This window comes from Asterias amurensis, chromosome 11, assembly GCF_032118995.1.
Source record: "Asterias amurensis chromosome 11, ASM3211899v1".
NCBI lineage: Eukaryota > Metazoa > Echinodermata > Asteroidea > Forcipulatida > Asteriidae > Asterias > Asterias amurensis.
In genome coordinates this window covers 11,463,469-11,486,114 of record NC_092658.1, presented here as the reverse complement: position 1 = coordinate 11,486,114, position 22,646 = coordinate 11,463,469, and the positions used below count along the sequence as shown (strand labels likewise).

The 22,646-nt window shown below is 40.2% G+C and overlaps 1 protein-coding gene across 1 annotated transcript; it reads right to left on the bottom strand.

Annotated features, from left to right (window-relative positions):
• Window positions 1–1,256: 1,256 nt before the first annotated feature.
• On the bottom strand, window positions 1,257–16,313 carry LOC139943931 (protein canopy homolog 4-like). Its single transcript, XM_071940829.1, has 6 exons — window positions 15,657–16,313; window positions 15,208–15,328; window positions 11,852–11,938; window positions 7,524–7,656; window positions 5,763–5,883; window positions 1,257–5,138 (listed from the first exon to the last, which is right to left on the bottom strand). Exons 1-6 carry the CDS (start codon window positions 15,793–15,795, stop codon window positions 4,867–4,869), a joined length of 873 nt encoding a protein of 290 aa, XP_071796930.1. The 5' UTR covers window positions 15,796–16,313; the 3' UTR covers window positions 1,257–4,866.
• Window positions 16,314–22,646: the final 6,333 nt, after the last annotated feature.

Below are 22,646 nucleotides of genomic sequence, written 5' to 3'. Positions count from 1 at the left end.
CATTTTAAACTTTATACATGTAATGTGACTAACATCACTACTGAGGGTTTATTTTGTAGCCTCAACTAAAAACTGATTCAATGTGGCGGACCAAGTGAAACAGTTGATACACGGCCCAACAACAAATACCCCAGACATTTTTATAAAGTACACAATTACTAATAATCAATTAAGTATGACTTCGTTTTCGTAAAAATTTTGGAAATATTAGTTTTACAATTAATATACAAATTGCATTTAGTTCCTCATCAAGGTGGTGGACATGGTTTGGAAAAATTTCCATTTAAAAAACCTGAGGCTGTAAATGTATGAAGTTATTAAGCTGGTACGCCAGTTTTGCACAAAAATTATGAAAACTATCTCCATAAAATGGAATTGGCAATTTACTTACCACATTTACAAAACATCAACCAATGGGGTCTTACAACATTTGTTACTTCAAAACTAACAATGGCACAACTCCCATGGTTCTACAACAAACCACCAACAAAGGCCTCCAATCCTACACGCTGTATAAATGAAGTTAATTCATTCACTCCTTCCTGGAAATGAGTTCAATTATTCCAAGTTATTCAATTCCAACCAGGTTTTACAAATATCTGCCCCTTCCAGATCTTTCTGCGTAGTTTAAGAACAACCACCTAAAAGCCCTAAACTACATACTGTGCCACAAAAAAATACGTCTGCGTTGGTAGATTCAATAAAAACTTTACTTCTACCCATGGAAATGTAACCCACAGACTGCGAGTGAGTCATCATACAATGGGCACGCTACCATTTTAGTAAGCTACTTGTTTTTGTTCACCTTGTAGCAAAATAATACGCTGACGTCATCAATCTACCAATCACAAAGGTTTTTTTCATCTAGAGGTTACTATACAAAAAGCTTGCTCTGAACCATTTGACATCAACCATTTGACATTAAGTGGTAACTTGTGAATAAGTAAGTCATTGTACCAGACTTCATTAAAATCTAATGACACTGCCATCAGTTTGTTCCACGAGCAACCAGGGAACAGAAACTGACAAAGATGGCGCCAAAAAGTACAATCATTCAAAAGGTAGCAAGTCTTACGACTTGCAAAACTTCTCCTGTAGAATATTTACAAAAAATACAGTTAAAAACTTCTTATAGTAATATTAATACAAATGTTTCCAGTATCTTCTTCACATTTCAATCAATACACCCTGGCAAAAACGGACAATAAACATATTCAAAAGCATTGTGAAAGACGGCCAGCATACCCCCCCCCCCCCCCCCACCACCACCACCATATTGCACAGTTTAAGTTACTTCAGATGAGATAGAGTCCCTAATTGAGAGTTTTTTTAAACAATGGAATCACTAATTGGGAACCTTTTTTAACAACGGAATCCCTAATTGGGAACCTTTTTTTTTTAATAATGAAATCCCTAAATTGGGAACCCTTTTTCACAAAACGGAATCCCTAATCGGAAATCTTTTTTACCAATGGAATCCCTAAATTGGGAACCTTTTTTTACCGATGGAATCCCTAATTGGGAACCTTTTTTTACAATGTAATCCCTAATTGGGAACCTTTTTTGCCAATGGAATCCCTGAATTGGGAATCATTGATATTCTCATTAGAAGAACAGGTTTCCAATCCAGTTCAGGGCTCAATGTAATAGAACTTTCTTAAAGGTTTCTGCTAAGCAAAATTTGCAGGATACCAGTCACAGACTTTACATGAGAAATGGCATTTTGGCTGGTAACAGAATCTTGGTAAGCATATTATTCTTGTGCTAAGCTTCTTTTTAGTATGTGCTTAACCAGCTCTACAAAATTGTGCTAGTGTCTTGTCAGGGTGTGTGAGGGTTAGACACTTGTGACCTTTGGTGGAGACAATATTTATAAAGTGCCTTGCTCAAAGTACACAGATGTACGACTGACCAGGCCAGGATCGGAACCAACAACACACCATGATTGAAACACAGTTAGATCAATCTTAGCCCCTTTGTGAAAATCAGCCCCCTTGGCTGTTTCACACTAAATGTATATTTGTTACAAATAAGTTCTTGCTGTACTTTATTTCATTGATCTAAAAAAAAAAAAAATTTTAAACATGCCCATAATAATATATCAAACATTTTCAAACACAGTAGGATAGAGAAGTTACCCCTGTACACTGTTCAGCTGACAAAAATAAAAACAAGTAAGTTTATGTTTTTAAAAATTACAAATGTATGGTGACCCTGCTACACATTTTAGGGCAAAAAGACTACTTTCAATTTTTGTTTTACAGGGAAAAACAAACAAACTCAAGCATCAACTCTGAATATTAATAATGGTGCTTGAACTCAACACCCTGGGAATATGGCAAGATCTTCCTCTACACCAAAGGCTACTAATTAAATTTCACAAAAGTTCATCTTTTGACACTGTATTTCAAATCCAATTCTAATAATAATAATAATAATAATAATAATACAGACATTTATATTGCGCTGTGACCTTATACATGTACTCTACTGCGCATTACAAGGATTACAAAGAGTGCAGAGAAAAAATGAGAAAAACAAGCCATTTGTAAAACATTTCGCGATAAATCAAGCATTGTTTGAACAATTCATGTAAAAAATGAAGCACCAAGTTTGAGCCTACACGTATCTACTTTGCTTGGCCAAGACCCCAGTAAACTCTGCCGACAACAAGTCTAAATCCATCCCGACTGGTCAGAATCCAAATATAAAATTCAACTATCAAATTCAAGCAAAGGCAGGCAATACCATGGACAGATGGAGGGATTGCAAATTAGACAATTCAAGTCAAGTTATTCACACAATTCAAGCTGAATTCAATCTTCGCGTATCTCACCCCAAAAAATCCTTTTACTCCCCCCTCCCCCTCCCCCCCGAAAGAAAATAAAATCAAAAATTAAAGTCAATTTTGTTCATTGCACTTCTAAATGAGTTAAATCCTTGAATTACATTTCAAAAGAACTTTTACCGATACAATGGTTCGTTTGGTTTTCCCCAAAACCCCAAGACCCTGGCTATTTCAAATGTTAAATTGCTTGATATTTTAAGACAAGGGCTCAATTTCCTAGAGCTGATCCAGGACAATAAAATGTTGCTTACCAGAATAAGGTTACCAGCCAAACTACCATGTCACATGTGTAATAAGGACTGGTATCCTCCTCACTTCTGCTTAAAGCCATTGGACCCTTTCGGTACAGAAAAAAATAAAAAGTTCACAGATTTACAAATAATTTACAGGGTTTACAGAAGGTAATGGTGAAAGACTTCTCTTGAAATATTAGTCCATGAAATGCTTTACTTTTGAGAAAACGGTAAAACAATATAAATTCTCGTTAGCGAGAATTACGGATTTGTTATAAACACATGTCATGACACGGCGAAACGCGCGAAAACAGGAGTGGGTTTTCCCGTTATTTTCTCCCGACTCCGATGTCCGATTGAGCCTAAATTTCCACGGGATTGTTATTTTATATATAAGTTGTGATACACGAAGTGTGGGACTTGGACAATACTGTTTACCGAAAGTGTATAATGGCTTTAATAGCAGGAAGTTGTTAAGCAATATTTTATGCTTAACAACCCTTTGAAATTGGGCCCTGTTCAATTGTCCAAGAAATGTGCGCATTGCAGGGAGAAGTGCTCCACCAAGTTGGCATTCTGTGCATTATGGATATCACTAAGCTCCTGCACTACTGTACATGTATTTCATCTTTTGACATTTAAACATTGCACAGATTTTAAGTAAAACTAAACATCTCTTTATGCATACAAGGACTAAAGAAGAGCATAACAAACTTGTGGTTGGGGATTTATCCAAGGATGGTGCGGGGGATGAGAAACGAAGGTGTTGTTGTAAAACAGTCATCAACCTAGAATGTCAAGAGGTGTCTGATTTGGGGGAGGGGTGTCACTATGACATGTATAATGACCCTTTATGGTGTAACTTTGGAATGGTTTAAGAAGCTACCAAAGCAAAAGACAAGTGAAATGTGCTTCAATAAGAAAGATACATTTAAAGACAGTGGACACTATTGGTAATTGTCAAAGACTAGCCTTCACAGTTGGTGTATCTCAACATATGCATAAAATAACAAATCTGTGAAAAGTATCAGCAAGTATCCTCTATCAAAGGGCACCAGCTTGAGGGCAAACCAGTTTGAGGGCAAGACAAACTTGTATTGGATCATTTCAAAGGGCACCAAGACAGTGGCCAGAAGGCAAGAAGGTGATTGCCTCCATCACCTCTTTTCAATTACAGTGTTATTCATTCAGCCCCCGCTTAACTGTAAACAATGTCTCTTGTTCGCTGTCTCTGATAATCTTTTGAACAAATAAATAAATGATGTTTGTGATGCCACGGTGCTTCTTTTGACAGATTGTATGCAAAATATAATTTTGGTTTATGCTTTACATGAATTCCAACAGTGAAAAAGTGATGAAACTAAATCAACTTTCAGCAAAATGCTCTTCAATAGAAATACGCCATTTCAGCCTACAAGAGTCATTTCCATAATAAGATTTGAGGTTTAGGTGAAACATGTAATTCCAGCGATCACACCCTATGATTATTCTCTTCTAAGCTTTGTCTCTGTGATGATCTTGTGATGGTTTTCCAAAAATAGTTCCCAGGTGTCTTCGACAACAAAGTTACACTTGGCATTCCTCTTAAGCACAAGCCTCATCACTCTTTGTGAGCAAAAATCAAACAAAAGTCACAAGTTAACTTTTCATGACGCCACCTTAAATCTCCAGGTCGTACAACACTTCATCATAAAAATATTCAAATTTACTTAATAAAAATTCCTGATATGTGTTTGTACTTCATATATCACCAACAAAAAATTAATAAAAAAAGCTTGAGAGCTGTTACAATTCATCCTTTTTCTTTGTTTGCGATTTACTTGATTTGGACGATGAGTTGGCCTTCCCTGATCGACCTTTTTTTCCTTTACCACGTTTCCCTGCTTTCACTTTCTTTCTGCTAATGCGTGATTTCTTGGCGCCAGGTTTAGCTTTGGGTTGCTTAGGCCCTTGCATTGGCTCGGATGTGGCAGACTCGGTGGCTGATCCGGAAACCAAGGGCTGCTGTGAGCTGGGGTCGACTTTTTCTTTGCCGGTCCACACCTCCTCCAGACATTCTTAAAGTTGAATAAATACGAGGACAGAGTATGTAAATTACCTTTCCTAACACTGATATTGAGTTATGTCAAATCCTAGTCAAAGCGAACATGTAGGGTTAAGAGCATCAAACTCATTCGAACCCCGTTCATGACACATGTGTCCTTGAGCAAGATGCTTTACTTTATTTATTCTCTTCACCCAAAAGTAAAAATGGGTACCTGCGAGGGTAAAGGATGATATTATGTTTGAAAAAGCCTTTGAAAAAGACCGTTATACTTCCCAGGGAGCTGAGAGGGATTTAAGGAATGTTATTGGCCCAATGACCCGGGCCCAATTCATGGCTCTGCTTACCGCCGACTTCTGCGCTTACAATCATGATTTCCCGCTTTCATACAAGCGCCGAATTTCTGCGCTAGCATTGTTAGGGTAGAATGCCTAGAAACAGGGAGTACACGCAGAAGCCAAAATTCGTCACTAACCCGTGAAATACGCTTGACGTAAGCACAGAATTCCCTGCTTCCCTAAGTGTCGATTCGAAGCAGAGCCATGAAATTCGACCCAGGTCACTAATGCAAAGCGCTTTGATGCATTATTGTAAAATGCGATATATATATATACGAACTAGTTTATATTATTATTACCTTGTTCATTTTTTTTCAGCACCCTTTGGATACAAAGGTAGTCGACGAGGCTTGTCTCTTGGTCCGTCTTAAAGAACCAGTTGGCGATGGCATCCTCGTGTTCCTCAAGCAGTTTGTCACACTAGGAGAAAACAAAATAAGAACGGATTGACTAACATAAAGAAATAGTAATGAGTCAACATAAGGTACATCATTGGCAAATGTTCAAAATGTTCAAGTGTGCTGTACTTTATTTGAATCATAATAACAGGCATGATATTGGGTCCTTGGAAAAAAAGTAGGAGTATTTTATTGAGTACCAGGACTGACCTACACGTGCACATGGTGTGGGTTTCTAGTGTACATTTCAGGCCAGTTAATCATAATTTTTTTCCAGATTGTTTTCAAGGGCAAACAAAATTGGAAAAGTAGGAAAAATAGCATGCCTGACATACATGTACCCGGTACAGCAATTATAAACCTGGAAGCATGCTAGTGTACAGTTGTACTGTATCCTTCAAGAATCAGTATAGGGTTGAAAGGCCTGTTTATACAATGTATAAGTTCATGAAATTAAAAATATATGCAAGGGAGATTGCAGCCGTCACATGAAATTATAAGTTTTAAAATCATACGACAAATGTACAAATAGTCAATATAAATCAATCCAGCACACATCATGTTCATGTAGCTGCAATCTTTAATGTGTTTTTGCCAAGACCTGGTCCCGAAGGGATGCCTTTGACGTCGTCCGATCGTGGCCTCTGAATCTCAAGTCAGTTGCAAATTAAGAACCTAATCCCCAGCGGAGTCCATGAGCTTTGCTGGCAGCGTAAAAATCAATGATAGTGAGCTGCCTTTGATTTGAAAGAAGCATTGTACGGCCTAGGGTTATATTTGACACAAAGTTGTGTTATTTAATACGTGTAACACGAATGAAGGGTTCGGAATAAGTAAAAAGCTAATGTCAACTTCACGATGAAAGCGGACTTGGAGCAGTTCAGGTTATTAATTAAAAAAACATGAATTAGTAACAGACTGTCCACATAGAGACTTAATACCCAGACAGAGTCAGAAAGAGATAAAGGTGGATTGATACGACATCAGGGAAAATAGTTTATCATAAAATAATTAATATAACACCACACAGTAAAACAATTAAAAATATTCATAAATACCTCAGACAGTTTCGCTATTCCTATTGGTGCAGAGCAAAAAGTGATGATGTTTTTGACCGAAAAGGTATTTATGAATGGGAATCAAAGTGTGTTGAATCGGTTTTCAACTAGTGGTTTAAACCCGCCGAGGCCTGGTTCTTTATAATTCACCTCGACTTCGTCTCGAAGTCAAGAACCAGGCCTCGTTGGAATTACACCACTAGTTGAAAACCTCTTCAACACACATTGATTTCCTTATTAATAATGCTTAATTGCATTCTATTCTTGTGTGTTTTAGTGTATGTATTTAGGGCCCCCAGCCAAAACAGCTCATTGACAACTGATGGGGACTACCCTGGCTAAACAAGACCCTAACTAATAAAATAATTATGAAGATAAACCACACAACAACATGTTACACCCACATGCCTGCCTATATTGTACATTTTTATCTTTGGGCCACTTTGCTCACAGGGCGTTTTGTATTGTTCTTTTTTTTATGTTTTTGAGTATTAAAAAAAACAGGTTTCCAGTAAAAACATAAAAAATCACATCCCTGAAGCACAGACAGACAAACAGGCAAATGGATGAAGACAAACCATACAACATGTATTACTACACTCACATGTTGTTTCATCTTAGTAACAGGAGCCGAGGGTCTCTCCCACATGTCATCGGGAATGCCGAGATCCACTTTGACTCCCTTAGCTTGGAGACCTCGTAGGGTCTGCATGGTCTCGGACTGACCCTTAGCAAACCTACAGGATTGATCATAACAAAATAAAAATTCAGAATAAGTTGCTAAAATCAATGTTTTTTTTTTAAAGAAATAACAAGTGTTCAAGGAAACGTAGTGATCACATGCCATTTTCTATAGAACAACATTCAACAGCCATTTCATAATCATTTTGTTTAAAAAAAAAATGTACCCTAAAAAAGAAAGCAATTGTATTGTATGCAAGACAATGAACGTTATTTTTATCATTTGACTATCGTTATTTTCCCTATGTACATTTATACCCAACCCATCAATAGACCCCATAAACACGAATCAAGGCTATGAGAGGTCCGCTATTTTTTTAAGACGCATGTAGAGATGTAAGTGTTAACCCTATACACGTCGATGAAAACGCGCACTGCACGGTAACACAAGGGGGGTGGCGCAACCAAGATTTTGATGATGACGTAAGGTGAATTGGATCAATACATCTTCAAATTAAAGGCCATACCCAAGCAGGTATAAAGTAAGTAGCCTTATACTTATAGCTTTTGTCAAACACCGTACCATTCTTTGTGATTCCACTCCCACACAGAATATCATAAATCCATCACCATGGCAACAGCGCTATTATGCAGTTACTCTTTGACAATTTTTTTTCAGATTGTTGTTGACTGCTATGTACATGTCATGCATTTGAACAAAAATAACCTCCAAAACAAACTATTCATCTATTAAAAAGCAATGGCCAAACATCATATTTTAGAAAAGACGATTTTGAGATACATAATTTATAGCCACCACCCGTCCCCTTTCCCCCAGAAGAAAACTATACAAAACATGACAATACAAATTAGAGTTAAAACTCAATTGTCTTGTTAGCAATTACAATTTCTGAGCCAATAGTGGCTTTAGGGAGAACCAAAAATTAACTATTTTTTAAAATTAAAACAATACACCTACTGTACACTATACAACTGCTAGTTGTTTTGAAGTTTTATTAAATCAAAATCCACTTTAAGTTTCGGAAATATACCTGCTATTTTTGACTGAAAATATACTGCAACAATTAATGCACACAAAAACCCCATACAGTTGTTAACCAATCAAATGTGGCCTTTACAAATGGACATTTCTTTTTTGAATACAGCGAGGTAGATATTTAGTACCTCAAAAGTAATTCACTTATTATTTTATTTCATTTCATTTAATCACATGAAAATGAAATCTCTGACATTATTGTTTGACAACTAGATAATCTTGCAATCTGAAGACTGCACTCTCAATCAAACATTAATACTTTACATTCAAAGCTTGCGTATTTTTTGATCATCTTTCTTTTAAGCCTTACTGCAGGGAACACAGGTATTAAGCGCTTCATCAGACACATAAATTATGCAAATAAAGCTTGATATAATATCATAAATTAGACACGAGCGCTTAACTTATTGCCAACATCAAATGACTTCCATTCATGAAGGTTGCTATCTACACCTGGATTGTACCTAAATAATCAATTATAACATCGACAGTCACCCAAGACCAAGCGTTTAGCGACAATCTCAGACTCCAGCAAATTGCTGTGACCTCAGTTCAACACAAAGCAATAAGGACACTAATGAATGCAGTAGCAATGGGAGAATTAACGGTAGCAACTCAGAGTCCTTGAATTTATTCTAGATAGGGGGGGGGGGGGATAAGTGTTTCTCATTGCAAGCCTTGTTTATATTTAGTCAATATCACCGCCTTGCTTGTGGAAAATTTGTATTCATTGCGTGTCGTTCTCATGATGGAGCATTTACCTTGACCGCTATGCGTAGGAAATCAAAATGATCCATGGCACGAAATCAAGAGTAATTTGTGTTGTGTCTTTGTACAGCACTAGAGGGTAAAATATGTCAGTGTTTATTGTATTTCAATTGTCAATTGTTGCTCACCTTTTCATATAGGCCCTATTTGATTGCCCAATGGGCAACGCTGAAGGGTCCAGATTTAGGTTATTTCATTTGGAAAATATGGCAACTTAAAGTGGGAAGGGGGGGGTGCCAAGGTAGAGTCCTCAGGAAAGTCAGAACCAAATTATGAGTCGCTATAAAACCTAATGTTAAAGGGTGAAGTCATGAATGATGTCGTTAATCATGTTAATGGGTTTGTGGTCTGCTACACTGACACAGATTTGAGCTGGTTGCTCCGATAAGTGTCAAGGAATTGGATTGAGTTGTGTATAATGTAATACCAAGTGAATGTACTTCACATTTTATAAAAAAACTTACATGTATAGTGACACAATGACAAGGCTAGAAGGTTAAGCTTGACTAATACCTGTGATGTATTGAAACATACATTGGGGGGGGGGGGGGTGGGAGGGGGTAGGGGAGGGTTGTTTTGCTTTAAAGACACTTGATACTATTGGTACCTGTCAAAGACCAGTCTTTTCACTTGGTGTATCTCAACAAGTATGCATAAAATAACAAACCTGTGAAAATTCGAGCTCAATTGGTCATCGAAGTTGCGAGATAATAGTGAAAGAAAAAACACCCTTGTGGAATGAAATTGTGTGCTTAGCTACATTCCTACATACAATACACATGTACAAGCTAGTGCTGGGCGAATAGTGAAATTTTGGTATTCGGATACCGCTGGCCAACTATCTGAAATTAACCGGATATTCGAATAGTTTTTTCGCCGCTAGAGGGCGCTATTAAAAAAAAAATTGCCGCTAGAGGGCACTGTTCGTTTGTGAATTAGATCTAATGGCCGGATTGATATTAGTTTTAGACAGTGTTACTCGGTTCATTCATAAAAATAACCGGATCTAATTTAAAGATGGCGATTTGCTGTTTCTTTTGTGATCGTGATTGACTCTAGTGAAGGAAAACATTTGTAATCTTTGAACAAATTACGTCAGAAATGTCAATGTTTTAACTCTTCACGGAGGTGAGCATAGTTACTTAATTTATGCTGTTTAATGCTGTCTTAATAGAAGTTTCATAAGGATTCAGACAAAATATTCCTATCACTCAGTTGTCGCCCGACGTCCGCGGATATTCGGATATTAAAGAATTACAGAACTATCCGGTTTATAAATAGCTATTCGCACCCTATGCGGATATCCGGTTAAGAAAAAAAAGGCATTCGCGGTTACGGATAGGAAAACCTATTCGCCATTAACCGGATATTCGAATTATTCGCCCAGGCCTAGTACAAGCATTATGAACATTGCTGTATTAAAACATAAACATACTTACGATGGGCTTTTTCGAAATTGCAACATGACAAAAAAAGAAATCAAAAAGAAATTTAGAATGTAATGTAGAACGAGAATAAAACTAAAATCTGGATAAAATTCATAAAAAATATATTAACCACACAAAAACAAAAAAAAATCACATTTTTCAGTTACTTGGTTTAATCCACCAACAATTTCGAAAAAATATGCCAATGTTCAAGTGCATAGACTAATTATGTGAATGGCTGTTTACAATAACAGAACTGAAATAAACACTCATTTAATGTCAAGTAAAAGTAAGTCAAGTGTAAGTATGTATGTAGTGCTTCTTGTAATCTACATGTAGATGGTTTGAATGACAAACTCTTAAAAAAAAAACCAATTTTCCCATCCAGGCTTACTCTCCAGTTACAAAATAATACAGATGCCCCAGATTTGTTCCTGAAATTAAAAACTAGAAAATGATCGGAACAAACCCTTCCGTCTGCTTGCTTGGGTATGCATTTCAGCCAGACTGACGCTGGCAGTACCAATCAACTCTTCACAGACACAGGCCAAGCAAAATTTGATGCAAAAGAAGGGACTTTGGCAAAGAGGGAAATTTCTTTGCTTTTTAAGCACATTGTAAGTGAACTACTAAATTTTGCTTACAAAACAATAAAAAATAACTTAAATGTTCTTATTGTAAACCAGCGATTAAACAAACAAACAAACAAACAAACAAACAAACAAACAAACAAACAAACAAACAAACACACACCCCTAACAAGCATATAAACAAACTAACAACAAAAGGCCACATATTCAATTGTTTAAAGTTCAAGAATATTTAAAAAATAAATAAATTAAATTTTTGTTGTACATACTGTACAAGAACAGGAACAAACCCCACAACTTCCTTGTTAAAAACTGTCCCCCCCCCCACGTAAACAAAACAAAACACGGCACAGCACAGCAAAGAAACGGCAATACACAAACAAACATCAGAAATCCTTTGTTTACTAACCTACGGGATGCAGACCGCTCAGCGTGAATATTCAATTTGAGAATTCCTTTACAAACCTCCTCCACTGCCTCAATAAGACGAAGCTCTCTACAGCAACAACGGGGAAAAAACAACATCAGTCATGAATAATCCAATCAGTACCAGTATTATCCCCCAGGCTTCACAACGAGATTGAGAATAGTTGGCAATCTGACCATACAGTTCATACAAATTATACAACTAAGTGCCACCATTGCATGTTGACTAAAACTTAAAACTAATATTGGGTAAAATTTTGTTTTAAGCCATTGAGACGGTTATTGTAAAATGCCCTATATGAACTTGTTATTATTATTATTATTACTATTATTATTTATAATGAGTAGGGTAGATGGCCTTAGCTTTTGATCCAAACCGGACCTGATTATTATTTATATTTATTATATACAATTTAAAATGCTTGTTGAGTCCACTGAATGTTTGTAATTTGATATCCAGGCCTGGAATTTCATTCTTGCACATGTTGAAAGGGCAAGGCGTTTTTCATTTTGCAAAGTGCACTTTAATGGGAAAATCTTATTTTAAAGGAACACGTTGCCTTGGATCGGACGAGTTGGTCTATAAAAAAGCGTTTGCAACCGTTTGTTATAAAATGCATATGGTTGGAAAGATAATATAAAAGTAGAATACAATGATCCACACAAGTTAGCCTAGAAATTGCGTGGTTTTCCTTTTACTGTGCGAACTAACACGGTCGGCCATTTATGGGAGTCAAAAATTTGACTCCCATAAATGGCCGACCGTGTTAGTCGACGAGGTAAAAGGAAAACCGTGCAAATTCGAGGCATGTTTGTGTGGATCATTGTATTCTACTTTTACAGCATCTTTCTACCATATGCATGTTATAACAAACGCTTTTCAAAGACCAACTCGACCGATCCAAGGCAACCTGTTCCTTTAAAGTCAATGGGAAACTTTTGAAGGGTACCAAGGCCATGACCAGGGGCAAGCAACAGAGGACATGGCCTCCGTGCCCTGCGTGTACTTCCAGGCCTGCTGTTCTTTTAATAAATTGTATTTATCTTGATGGACTGTATCCTTTTATCCTAACATCTGGCTGGTCCAGATTGTGCATGTCTTTTGTAGAATTCAAACATGTAAGTTCAGTATTGCCATACATGTAATACTGACAATGTGTTGTGTTTTAAACCGAAATAAATAAATAAATAAATAAATAAAAAAAAAAAATAAAAAAAAATAAATAAATAAATTAAAAAAAAAAAAAATAAATAAATAAATAAATAAATAAACGGAGTAGTATAACTCCACATCAAAAGAGAAGAAAAAAAAAATATATATAAATAAATAAATAAATAATCTACTCAGTACTTTCCCGAGCTCAGTGTAAGGGTAAACAATATTCTTCATCCCAAATGCAAACACACAGGTTTCTAACTTGCCTCTAGCTACCACACTAGCTCAGTGGTCTAGTGATACAAAATTACAAAATAAATAATAGTGGCCTCTTATAGAGCACTTAGGTCCGTCAGGCATGACGTTCGTGGCGCTGTAAAGTAAAATTTATACATCTGCTCCTGCAATGCATAGGTGGTGAGTTCGAATCCCAGCCAACTGATTTGCCTGTGGAATTTTGTCCCCACAGAACTCAAGAAAGTACTGAGTACATGTAGGCCCTATATAGTGCTTAACACACATTGTAAGGGTTAAAACAAATTATAATTATTATAAGATCACAATATTAGTGGTACAGTATAAACTTCATTTTTTTTTTTTTTTTCAAATAGATAGTTCGATTTGCTTTTGTTCTCACTACAGATCCTCCTATTATCCTCCAAAATCTTCCAATCCGTGGTAAATCAACACCCACATTATTGGGTCAATCTAAACCAATCTCTGCCCTCACAGGTACCCATTTACCCCTCGGTGGAAAGAAGCAATGGTAGTTAAGTGTTTTGCTCAGGGACATAAATGTGACGACCGGAACTCGAAAAGAACCCACACTCTGCTGTACAGAAACATCAGAGCTTGAGTTCGGTGCTCTTATCCACTAGGCCACGACATGTGTATCCAGGTCCAATGTCAAAAATGATATCCATTATAAAAAAGCAACCTTGTGTTGTGGTGACTTCAATGGAGACAGGGGGACTATTTGGTAAAGGGAGAAGGCCTGAAATTTCACAGGGGCAACAAAGGCAACTGCCTCCATCCCCCCTGGTCAATGACTTCATGCCCTTTAAATGCTCCAGTAGGAATTTACAATTTCTACATAAGGTGCCCTTTACCAAGAAGAAAATGCCTTGCAGCCTTGGTGCCCTTGCATTTTCAAAACAAATCATTGAAAAGTACAGGCCTAAGGGGGGGGCAAAGAGGTTGATTTTCCACAATCTCAGATCAAGTTTCTAATAAATAAAGGGGGGAAAAGTCTTTGCTTTTCTGTCCATTTCTTTCTCTGGATGTGCTCGAATTTCTCTCCTGTTTGGCCCAAATTTGGGAAGCCTGCTGCCCCGATGCCCCTCGTTTATGCCCTACGAGCTACAAGTCCTCAGGTCTTGTGGAATTTTACCCCACTAGCGATCATTTGCGATTTAGATTGAATAACGTCTGGTACAATGATATTTTGTTTAGTAAGAAGTTACCACTTCCAATTGAATTCCTCAGATAAGGCCTATTGAGAGATAGTTGCTTATGTCAAATGGTTCGAGGCCCCCTATTGTAGCTCAACCTCCAAATGAGCAAACCCTGGTAACTCACTCACAGAACTGTGTAACACAGTTCTGTGAGTATTTGGGTGTTCACCAAAACTATGCAAAGCTTGCACCGAATCATGTGACATATAGACGATGTGACCTGTGACATCACATGTAAACTAGGTAAACAAAATAGCCACAGAGCCCGGACTTCCTTCAGGCACGATTTTTACGTAGCCTAATGGAAGAATACATAAAATCTTATATTTAATGGAGATTGCACTGTCTAATTCTTATCAACTTTTGATATGATGAAAGGGGGCACATCTCAAAACTTGTCCAGCTTTTACTTGCATAACTTTTGGATTCATGTGGCAATGATGATGACACAAAATTTTCCAACATGACCTGTGCAGTATTCTTGCTTGCCAGAATACCCAAAGAATGTACGAGGTCACACATAAACAAAGTTCTGCTATGTACCTCCATGCTATGATCTTATGAATTCACATTTAAGTGGCGACTTGTGAATGTGATGAAAGCACTATGTGAAAGTGACCTAACAAGCAAAAGGCTTATAATATATTCAAGCCCTGGAGGGAGGAGCATGTGATGAGTACAGCTCTCACAACGACAGTCTGAATGACGACATGAACACAAAATACGTACGATTTGGTATAGGTGATTGCCTTTTTCTCCTTGTCAAACTGATGCCCAATCTGAAGAACCTCTTTATTCTTGCCCGTTTCTTTCATGGCTTGCTCGAGCTCTTCCGCCACAAACTTGCACACTGTAAAATATTGAAGAAAATTTTATTCTTCTTTTTAATAATGACAATTAGTTTGACTACCCAGCTTTCAAATAACCACTTCACTTACGTGTACACCCCCCCCCCCCCCCCCCCCCCACAAGCCAAATTTTTAGACTAGTTTTAGTTGATAAAAGATTTTTTGTTTAGATTTTAAATTCAGATAAGCCGCGTCTTAATGTATGCAAGGAATTACGGTACAGCCATCATGACTATGGCTTACTTCTAGAAACTATTAAGTTTGCAATCAAACAAAGTTCTACAAATTCTTTTTAAAATTACATTCAATTATTTAGATTACGTCAAGTACCTTCACATTTGGACGGATCACGATGTGGATTTGCAGGATCATCTGGATCTAAGTCTCCCGCATTGCCGCTCCATACAACAAGAAAAAGCAGCGGAAAGATTGAAATATTTAACCCCCTCATCATCATGGTGGCTTTCATTGCAAATGTTACGAACAATTCCTCACCAGCAAAAAAGATGACACTGACTTGACTTGATGATTATGATATGACGATTCGATTCATCAATGAAATTGAAAAAGCAGTTCAATTCTTCGTAATACTACTACAACAGTTAGTGTCTTGAAAATCACACCATGCTGTTTGTGGGATTCCTGTTTGTGAATCGTGGTGGTTCGAATCTCACCGCGGTTGCAGAAATCGAGTTTATTTACAATTCGCTGAGTGCTGGGCTAGCTGGCGTAACTCCATTGCCACAACGCAATGATGAAATGACGTGAGTAACAACTGAACAAACAAGGATGCAAAAGTGGAACTGCTACCTCTAGTTAGATACCAGCTTGGAATTAGTATTTCTTGATACGAACTGGCCGAGTTTGCTCGCTGTATTTTCTTTAATTTATAAGCAAGCCAACATAGACAAACTACGGACCAAACTACAATCAAAGAACCGTAATTTTAAGGAGCTGTTTCCGCCAAACTGCTACCCGTGTGTTGTTTTTTTTCGGCCCATGAGAGCACAGCTAGCGCGTAGTCTTGGTCCAAGACGTCACCATCTCATACTCGTAACGTAAACGCGATTACACGACAGAGGGCGCGCTTTAAGAAAAATTGCCGGATTTATTGCCCGATTTTCTACCTTCAGATTTCGAGGACAGCTGGCCGCGCGCGTATTCATGAAGTTATGTCATAAATAAAACCCATTCAGTAAAATTTCTGAACGAACTTATCAATGACCAAACTCAGAGGTAGAACTAGATTAAATGGTTGCATATAAATTAGTCAGTAATTAGACACTGGACACTATTGGTATGTCAAAGACCAGTCTGTCTCAATTGGTGTATCTCAACATATGCATCAAATAACAAACCTGTGAAAAATTTGCGCTCAATCGCGCGGCCATCGAAGTTGCGAAATAATAATGAAAGAAAAAAAACACCCTTGTCACACGAAGCTGTGTGCTTTCAGATGCTTGATTTCGAGACCTCAAGTTTTATCTGAGGTCTCGAAATCATAAAAATAATTCCTTATCGAAAGAAGTACAGCTGCTAACAAAACTTGCACTCACCCCAAAGTAAATTCAAACCTAGTATTAGCCGCTCGAATAATGCGCCATTTTCTACCGTACAGCACTAACCTAATACTCAATCTTAAGACTGCACTCGCCGTAAAGTAAATTCACTACCTCCCCAGCCTCCCCCCCCCCCCCCCTTTAACAAAAAGGCAGCTAATCCACCTTGAAACCTTTATTCTCGAAGTGGGCTTTTTATACATCGTTTCTACCAAAACATGGCCGTTGCTTCTCGCTAGCCATTCGATTCGGGATTGACATTGTTAACGCACTTCTGTTCTTGACATTCCTCTTGCTGTGGAATGCCACTCCATTGAAGCTCACCATTGGACCAAAATGCAAATGAGCTAGTTTTGCGCTCGCTCTTCGAAGACTGAGTCACATCATTTTGCATATCGCGCTGGAGAGCAGCATGGCAGCCGGCGTTCTTCTCAACTCAACGTGGGACTTGGACTTCGCCCTTTTCTGATGAGCTTTACTTGCAAAAAAAGATACACATTTCTTGCCCAAACCGGTCATGTGCATTCAGTAATTATTTTAGCTCATGCTGTTCCACTTTTAAGAATCACTGTAGGATGATATTCTTAGCAAAACTTAGTCAAAAAATGAAGAACCTTGTGTATTTTGTCAGGCAAGCCACGTGAACCATGTGCGTTTTGTCAAGCAAAAGCAAGCCACGCCTGTGATGCACAGATACAAACTTGGTAAAAACTGCAGCACATTATTTGAAGCAAATTCACAGTTCAACCCTATAGTCCATTATAATGGGCTTACATAGACTTTTAAAAGCAAATTAATTAATTCTGTGTCGAGGTTTTGTAAGCCACCGAAGAGAAAACTTCATTCGTGACCAAAACCAAACACCGTTCCACCGACATCTTGTTGGGTAAGACTAATTTGGGAGAAATACTTAGAATTATTTCACCACATCTAGCACCGTATAAATTGTTGTCTTTGAAAGGTACTGATGGAAACTATTGGTAATTACTCAAAATAATTGTTGGTATCAAAACTTAGTTCGAACGAGCTAGCAATGGAGAGCTGTTGAAACATTGGGAGAGCCGGCTCCTCTTTGAGAAAGAGGTAATTTCTCAATAAAATTAGTACCCAGATCATTGTGAACTATCATGGGAATACTTTTAAAAATACCAAAGTACTGAAATTGACTCTTTTTGACTAGTAACACTTACGGTTTTTGCTTTTCTCAACAGCTTCGGGGAAAATGACCGGAAAACAGCGGTGCGCGCAGTGGACCAAGACGGGAACAACGAGGCGAAGACCCACCCAGCCGGAGCGGAGAGCTCCCGGTCTGGTCCAGCCAGGCTTCATGCGGCATTGAGGGGACTGTTTCGGTGGTGGGTTGCAGGAAGAGGGACATCTTTTGTTTCCTCACAAATTTATTTTATTACTTAGGAATTACTATTCATTTTGTTCCATGGGAAAAAACATTTAAGTCCCCCGAAATATTGTTTCTTGAAAATGGTATTCCCTCGAAATGCTTAGTTTGTTCCGTCAAAATATTATTTTGTCGAGGGAATTAAGCAGTTTATTTTTAGGGAATCTATTCCCGATAACTGATTTAGAGGAGAAATTTGTTTGGCCTATCGTGATTTTTTTTACCTGTCCCATTTATAGGTGCTCCGTACAAGTGTGAGACCATGAGAACTGAATGTCAGTGGTTTTGTGGTTTGTGGACGTACAGTGGAGTAATCACCGGAGTCATCGCCGGAGTCAGGTAAGGAAAACTTGGCAAAATCCGACCTCCACTTTTCAAGTTTGCTCAAGTACAATTCCCACTTTATTGATACAAAGACATATTGGAACAAAAGAAGAGAAAAGTTCAAAGAAAAGTTTCAAAAAGTCTGAAACAGACAAAACACTCCTGTAACACTATTAAAGTAGCCTATAGTACATCCCCAGCCCCCAGCCCCGTAAAAAAAAAACTTAAACTAAAAAAAAACAATGGAAGAACAGACTTATAAGAGTTAAGTTGATCATTATGTTGCGAGGCACCATTAATGCCATCGTGTTCCACCCAGAAACTAATATTTCAATCGTCATTGAAAATGATGTTAACTAATAACGAGTAGTTTTTATTTCCAGTTTCATGCCTTTATTACCTCCCCCCCCCCCCTCACTTGAGCAACTTGCAATAAAAAATAATAAAACATTCGAAAGTTGACTTTTCACACACAAAATAATTTTAAGAAATCACATAAATATTAAAACTTGACTTTTCCAAACAAAAAGTATATATTACTTTTAAAAAGTTATTGGAATGCAATAGTGGAGGTCGGAAAATGCAAGTTGTCCTTTCAAGATCAAGACAAGGCGAAGACATCGAAGTGTAAGAGAAGATCTACCCCGTTCTCTTGCAGAGTCCCACCCCTTTTGTAAACGCCCCTCCCCTCCCAAATTCTGCGATCTTGTTGATGTTGTCCTTGCTTGTGCAGCTTTCAAGGTGACTTCAGAGTTTCTTGGCATTTCTAGAGTGACTGCAACTGTTGCATATTGGTCGAGGCTAATGATGCCTTAGAATTTAGGAGAGACTAGTCTTACTGGAAATTTCTGTCGGGGTTGATATAATTCAAGTCATCAATGTCATGTTTATTTATCATTGTATAACTGTCATGATTTAAGTGGACAAATGATTCAAAATCCAACATTCATAACAATTTCTTTTCATTAATTCCTTTAGAAAGGCTGAGCTGCACTGTGGGTATAGGGGAGGCTCTAATTCCTGGGGATGGGTGGTTAGGCTGAGCTGCACTGTGGGTATAGGGGAGGCTCTAATTCCTGGGGATGGGTGTTATGGCTGAGCTGCACTGTGGGTATAAGGGTGGCTATAATTCCTGGGGATGGGGGTATGGCTGAGCTGCACTGTGGGTATAGGGGAGGCTCTAATACCTGGGGATGGGTGGTATGGCTGAGCTGCTCTGTGGGTATAGGGGAGGCTCTAATTCCTGGGGATGGGTGATATGGCTGAGCTGCATTGTGGGTATAGGGGAGGCTCTAATTCCTGGGGATGGGTGGTATGGAGGAGCTGCACTGTGGGTATAGGGGAGGCTCTAATTCCTGGGGATGGGTGGTATGGCTGAGCTGCACTGTGGGTATAGGGGAGGCTCTAATTCCTGGGGATGGGTGGTATGGCTGAGCTGCACTGTGGGTATAGGGGAGGCTCTTATTCCTGGGGATGGGTGGTATGGCTGAGCTGCACTGTGGGTATAGGGGAGGCTCTTATTCCTGGGGATGGGTGGTATGGCTGAGCTGCACTGTGGGTATAGGGTAGGCTCTAATTCCTGGGGATGGGTGGTGGCTGAGCTGCACTGTGGGTATAGGGGAGGCTCTTATTCCTGGGGATGGGTGGTATGGCTGAGCTGCTCTGTGGGTATAGGGGAGGCTCTAATTCCTAGGGAAGGGTGGTAGGGCTGAGCTGCACTGTGGGTATAGGGGAGGCTCTAATTCCTGGGGATGGGTGGTATGGCTGAGCTGCACTGTGGGTATAGGGGAAGCTCTAATTCCTGGGGATGGGTGGTGGCTGAGCTGCACTGTGGGTATAGGGGAGGCTCTAATACCTGGGGATGGGTGGTATGGCTGAGCTGCTCTGTGGGTATAGGGGAGGCTCTTATTCCTGGGGATGGGTGGTATGGCTGAGCTGCACTGTGGGTATAGGGGAGGCTCTAATTCCTGGGGATTGGTGGTAGAGCTGAGCTGCACTGTGGGTATAGGAGAGGCTCTTATTCCTGGGGATGGGTGGTATGGCTGAGCTGCACTGTGGGTATAGGGGAGGCTCTAATTCCTGGGGATGGGTGGTGGCTGAGCTGCACTGTGGGTATAGGGGAGGCTCTAATTCCTGGGGATGGGTGGTATGGCTGAGCTGCTCTGTGGGTATAGGGGAGGCTCTAATTCCTGGGGATGGGTGGTGGCTGAGCTGCACTGTGGGTATAGGGGAGGCTCTTATTCCTGGGGATGGGTGGTATGGCTGAGCTGCACTGTGGGTATAGGGTAGGCTCTAATTCCTGGGGATGGGTGGTATGGCTGAGCTGCTCTGTGGGTATAGGGGAGGCTCTAATTCCTGGGGATGGGTGGTATGGCTGAGCTGCACTGTGGGTATAGGGGAGGCTAAAATTCCTGGGGATGGGTGGTGGCTGCGAGCTGCACTGTGGGTATAGGGGAGGCTCTAATTCCTGGGGATGGGTGGTATGGCTGAGCTGCACTGTGGGTATAGGGGATGCTCTAATTCACGAGGATGGGTGGTTAGGCTGAGCTGCACTGTGGGTAATCCTATAGGGGAGGCTCTTATTCGATCCTGGGGATGGGTGGTATGGCTGAGCTGCACTGTGGGTATAGGGTAGGCTCTAATTCCTGGGGATGGGTGGTATGGCTGAGCTGCTCTGTGGGTATAGGGGAGGCTCTAATTCCTGGGGATGGGTGGTATGGCTGAGCTGCACTTCGGGTATAGGGGAGGCTCTAATTCCTGGGGATGGGTGGTGGCTGCGAGCTGCACTGTGGGTATAGGGGAGGCTCTAATTACTGGGGATGGGTGGTATGGCTGAGCTGCACTGTGGGTATAGGGGATGCTCTAATTCACGAGGATGGGTGGTTAGGCTGAGCTGCACTGTGGGTAATCCTATAGGGGAGGCTCTTATTCGATCCTGGGGATGGGTGGTATGGCTGAGCTGCACTGTGGGTATAGGGGGGGGCTCTAATTCCTGGGGATGGGTGGTATGGCTGAGCTGCACTGTGGGTATAGGGGAGGCTCTTATTCTTGGGGCTGGGTGGTGGCTGAGCTGCACTGTGGGTATAGGGGAGGCTCTAATTCCTGGGGATGGGTGGTATGGCTGAGCTGCACTGTGGGTATAGGGGGGGCTCTTATTCCTGGGGATGGGTGGTGGCTGAGCTGCACTGTGGGTATAGGGGAGGCTCTTATTCCTGGGGATGGGTGGTAGGGCTGAGCTGCACTGTGGGTATAGGGGAGGCTCTAATTCCTGGGGATGGGTGGTATGGCTGAGCTGCACTGTGGGTATAGGGGAGGCTCTAATTCCTGGGGATGGGTGGTATGGCTGAGCTGCACTGTGGGTATAGGGGAGGCTCTGATTCCTGGGGATGGGTGGTATGGCTGAGCTGCACTGTGGGTATAGGGGAGGCTCTAATTCCTGAGGATTGGTGGTATGGCTGAGCTGCACTGTGGGTATAGGGGAGGCTCTTATTCCTGGGGATGGGTGGTATGGCTGAGCTGCACTGTGGGTATAGGGGAGGCTCTAATTACTGGGGATGGGTGGTATGGCTGAGCTGCACTGTGGGTATAGGGGAGACTCTAATTCCTGGGGATGGGTGGTATGGCTGAGCTGCACTGTGGGTATAGGGGAGGCTCTTATTCTTGGGGCTGGGTGGTTAGGCTGAGCTGCACTGTGGGTATAGGGGAGGCTCTAATTCTTGGGGATGGGTGTTATGGCTGAGCTGCACTGTCGGTATCAGGGTGGCTCTAATTCCTGGGGATGGGTGGTTAGGCTGAGCTGCACTGTGGGTATAGGGGAGGCTCTAATTCCTGGGGATGGGTGTTATAGCTGAGCTGCACTGTGGGTATAAGGGTGGCTCTAATTCCTGGGGATGGGTGGTTAGGCTGAGCTGCACTGTGGGTATAGGGGAGGCTCTAATTCCTGGGGATGGGTGGTATGGAGGAGCTGCACTGTGGGTATAGGGGAGGCTCTAATTCCTGGGGATGGGTGGTATGGCTGAGCTGCACTGTGGGTATAGGGGA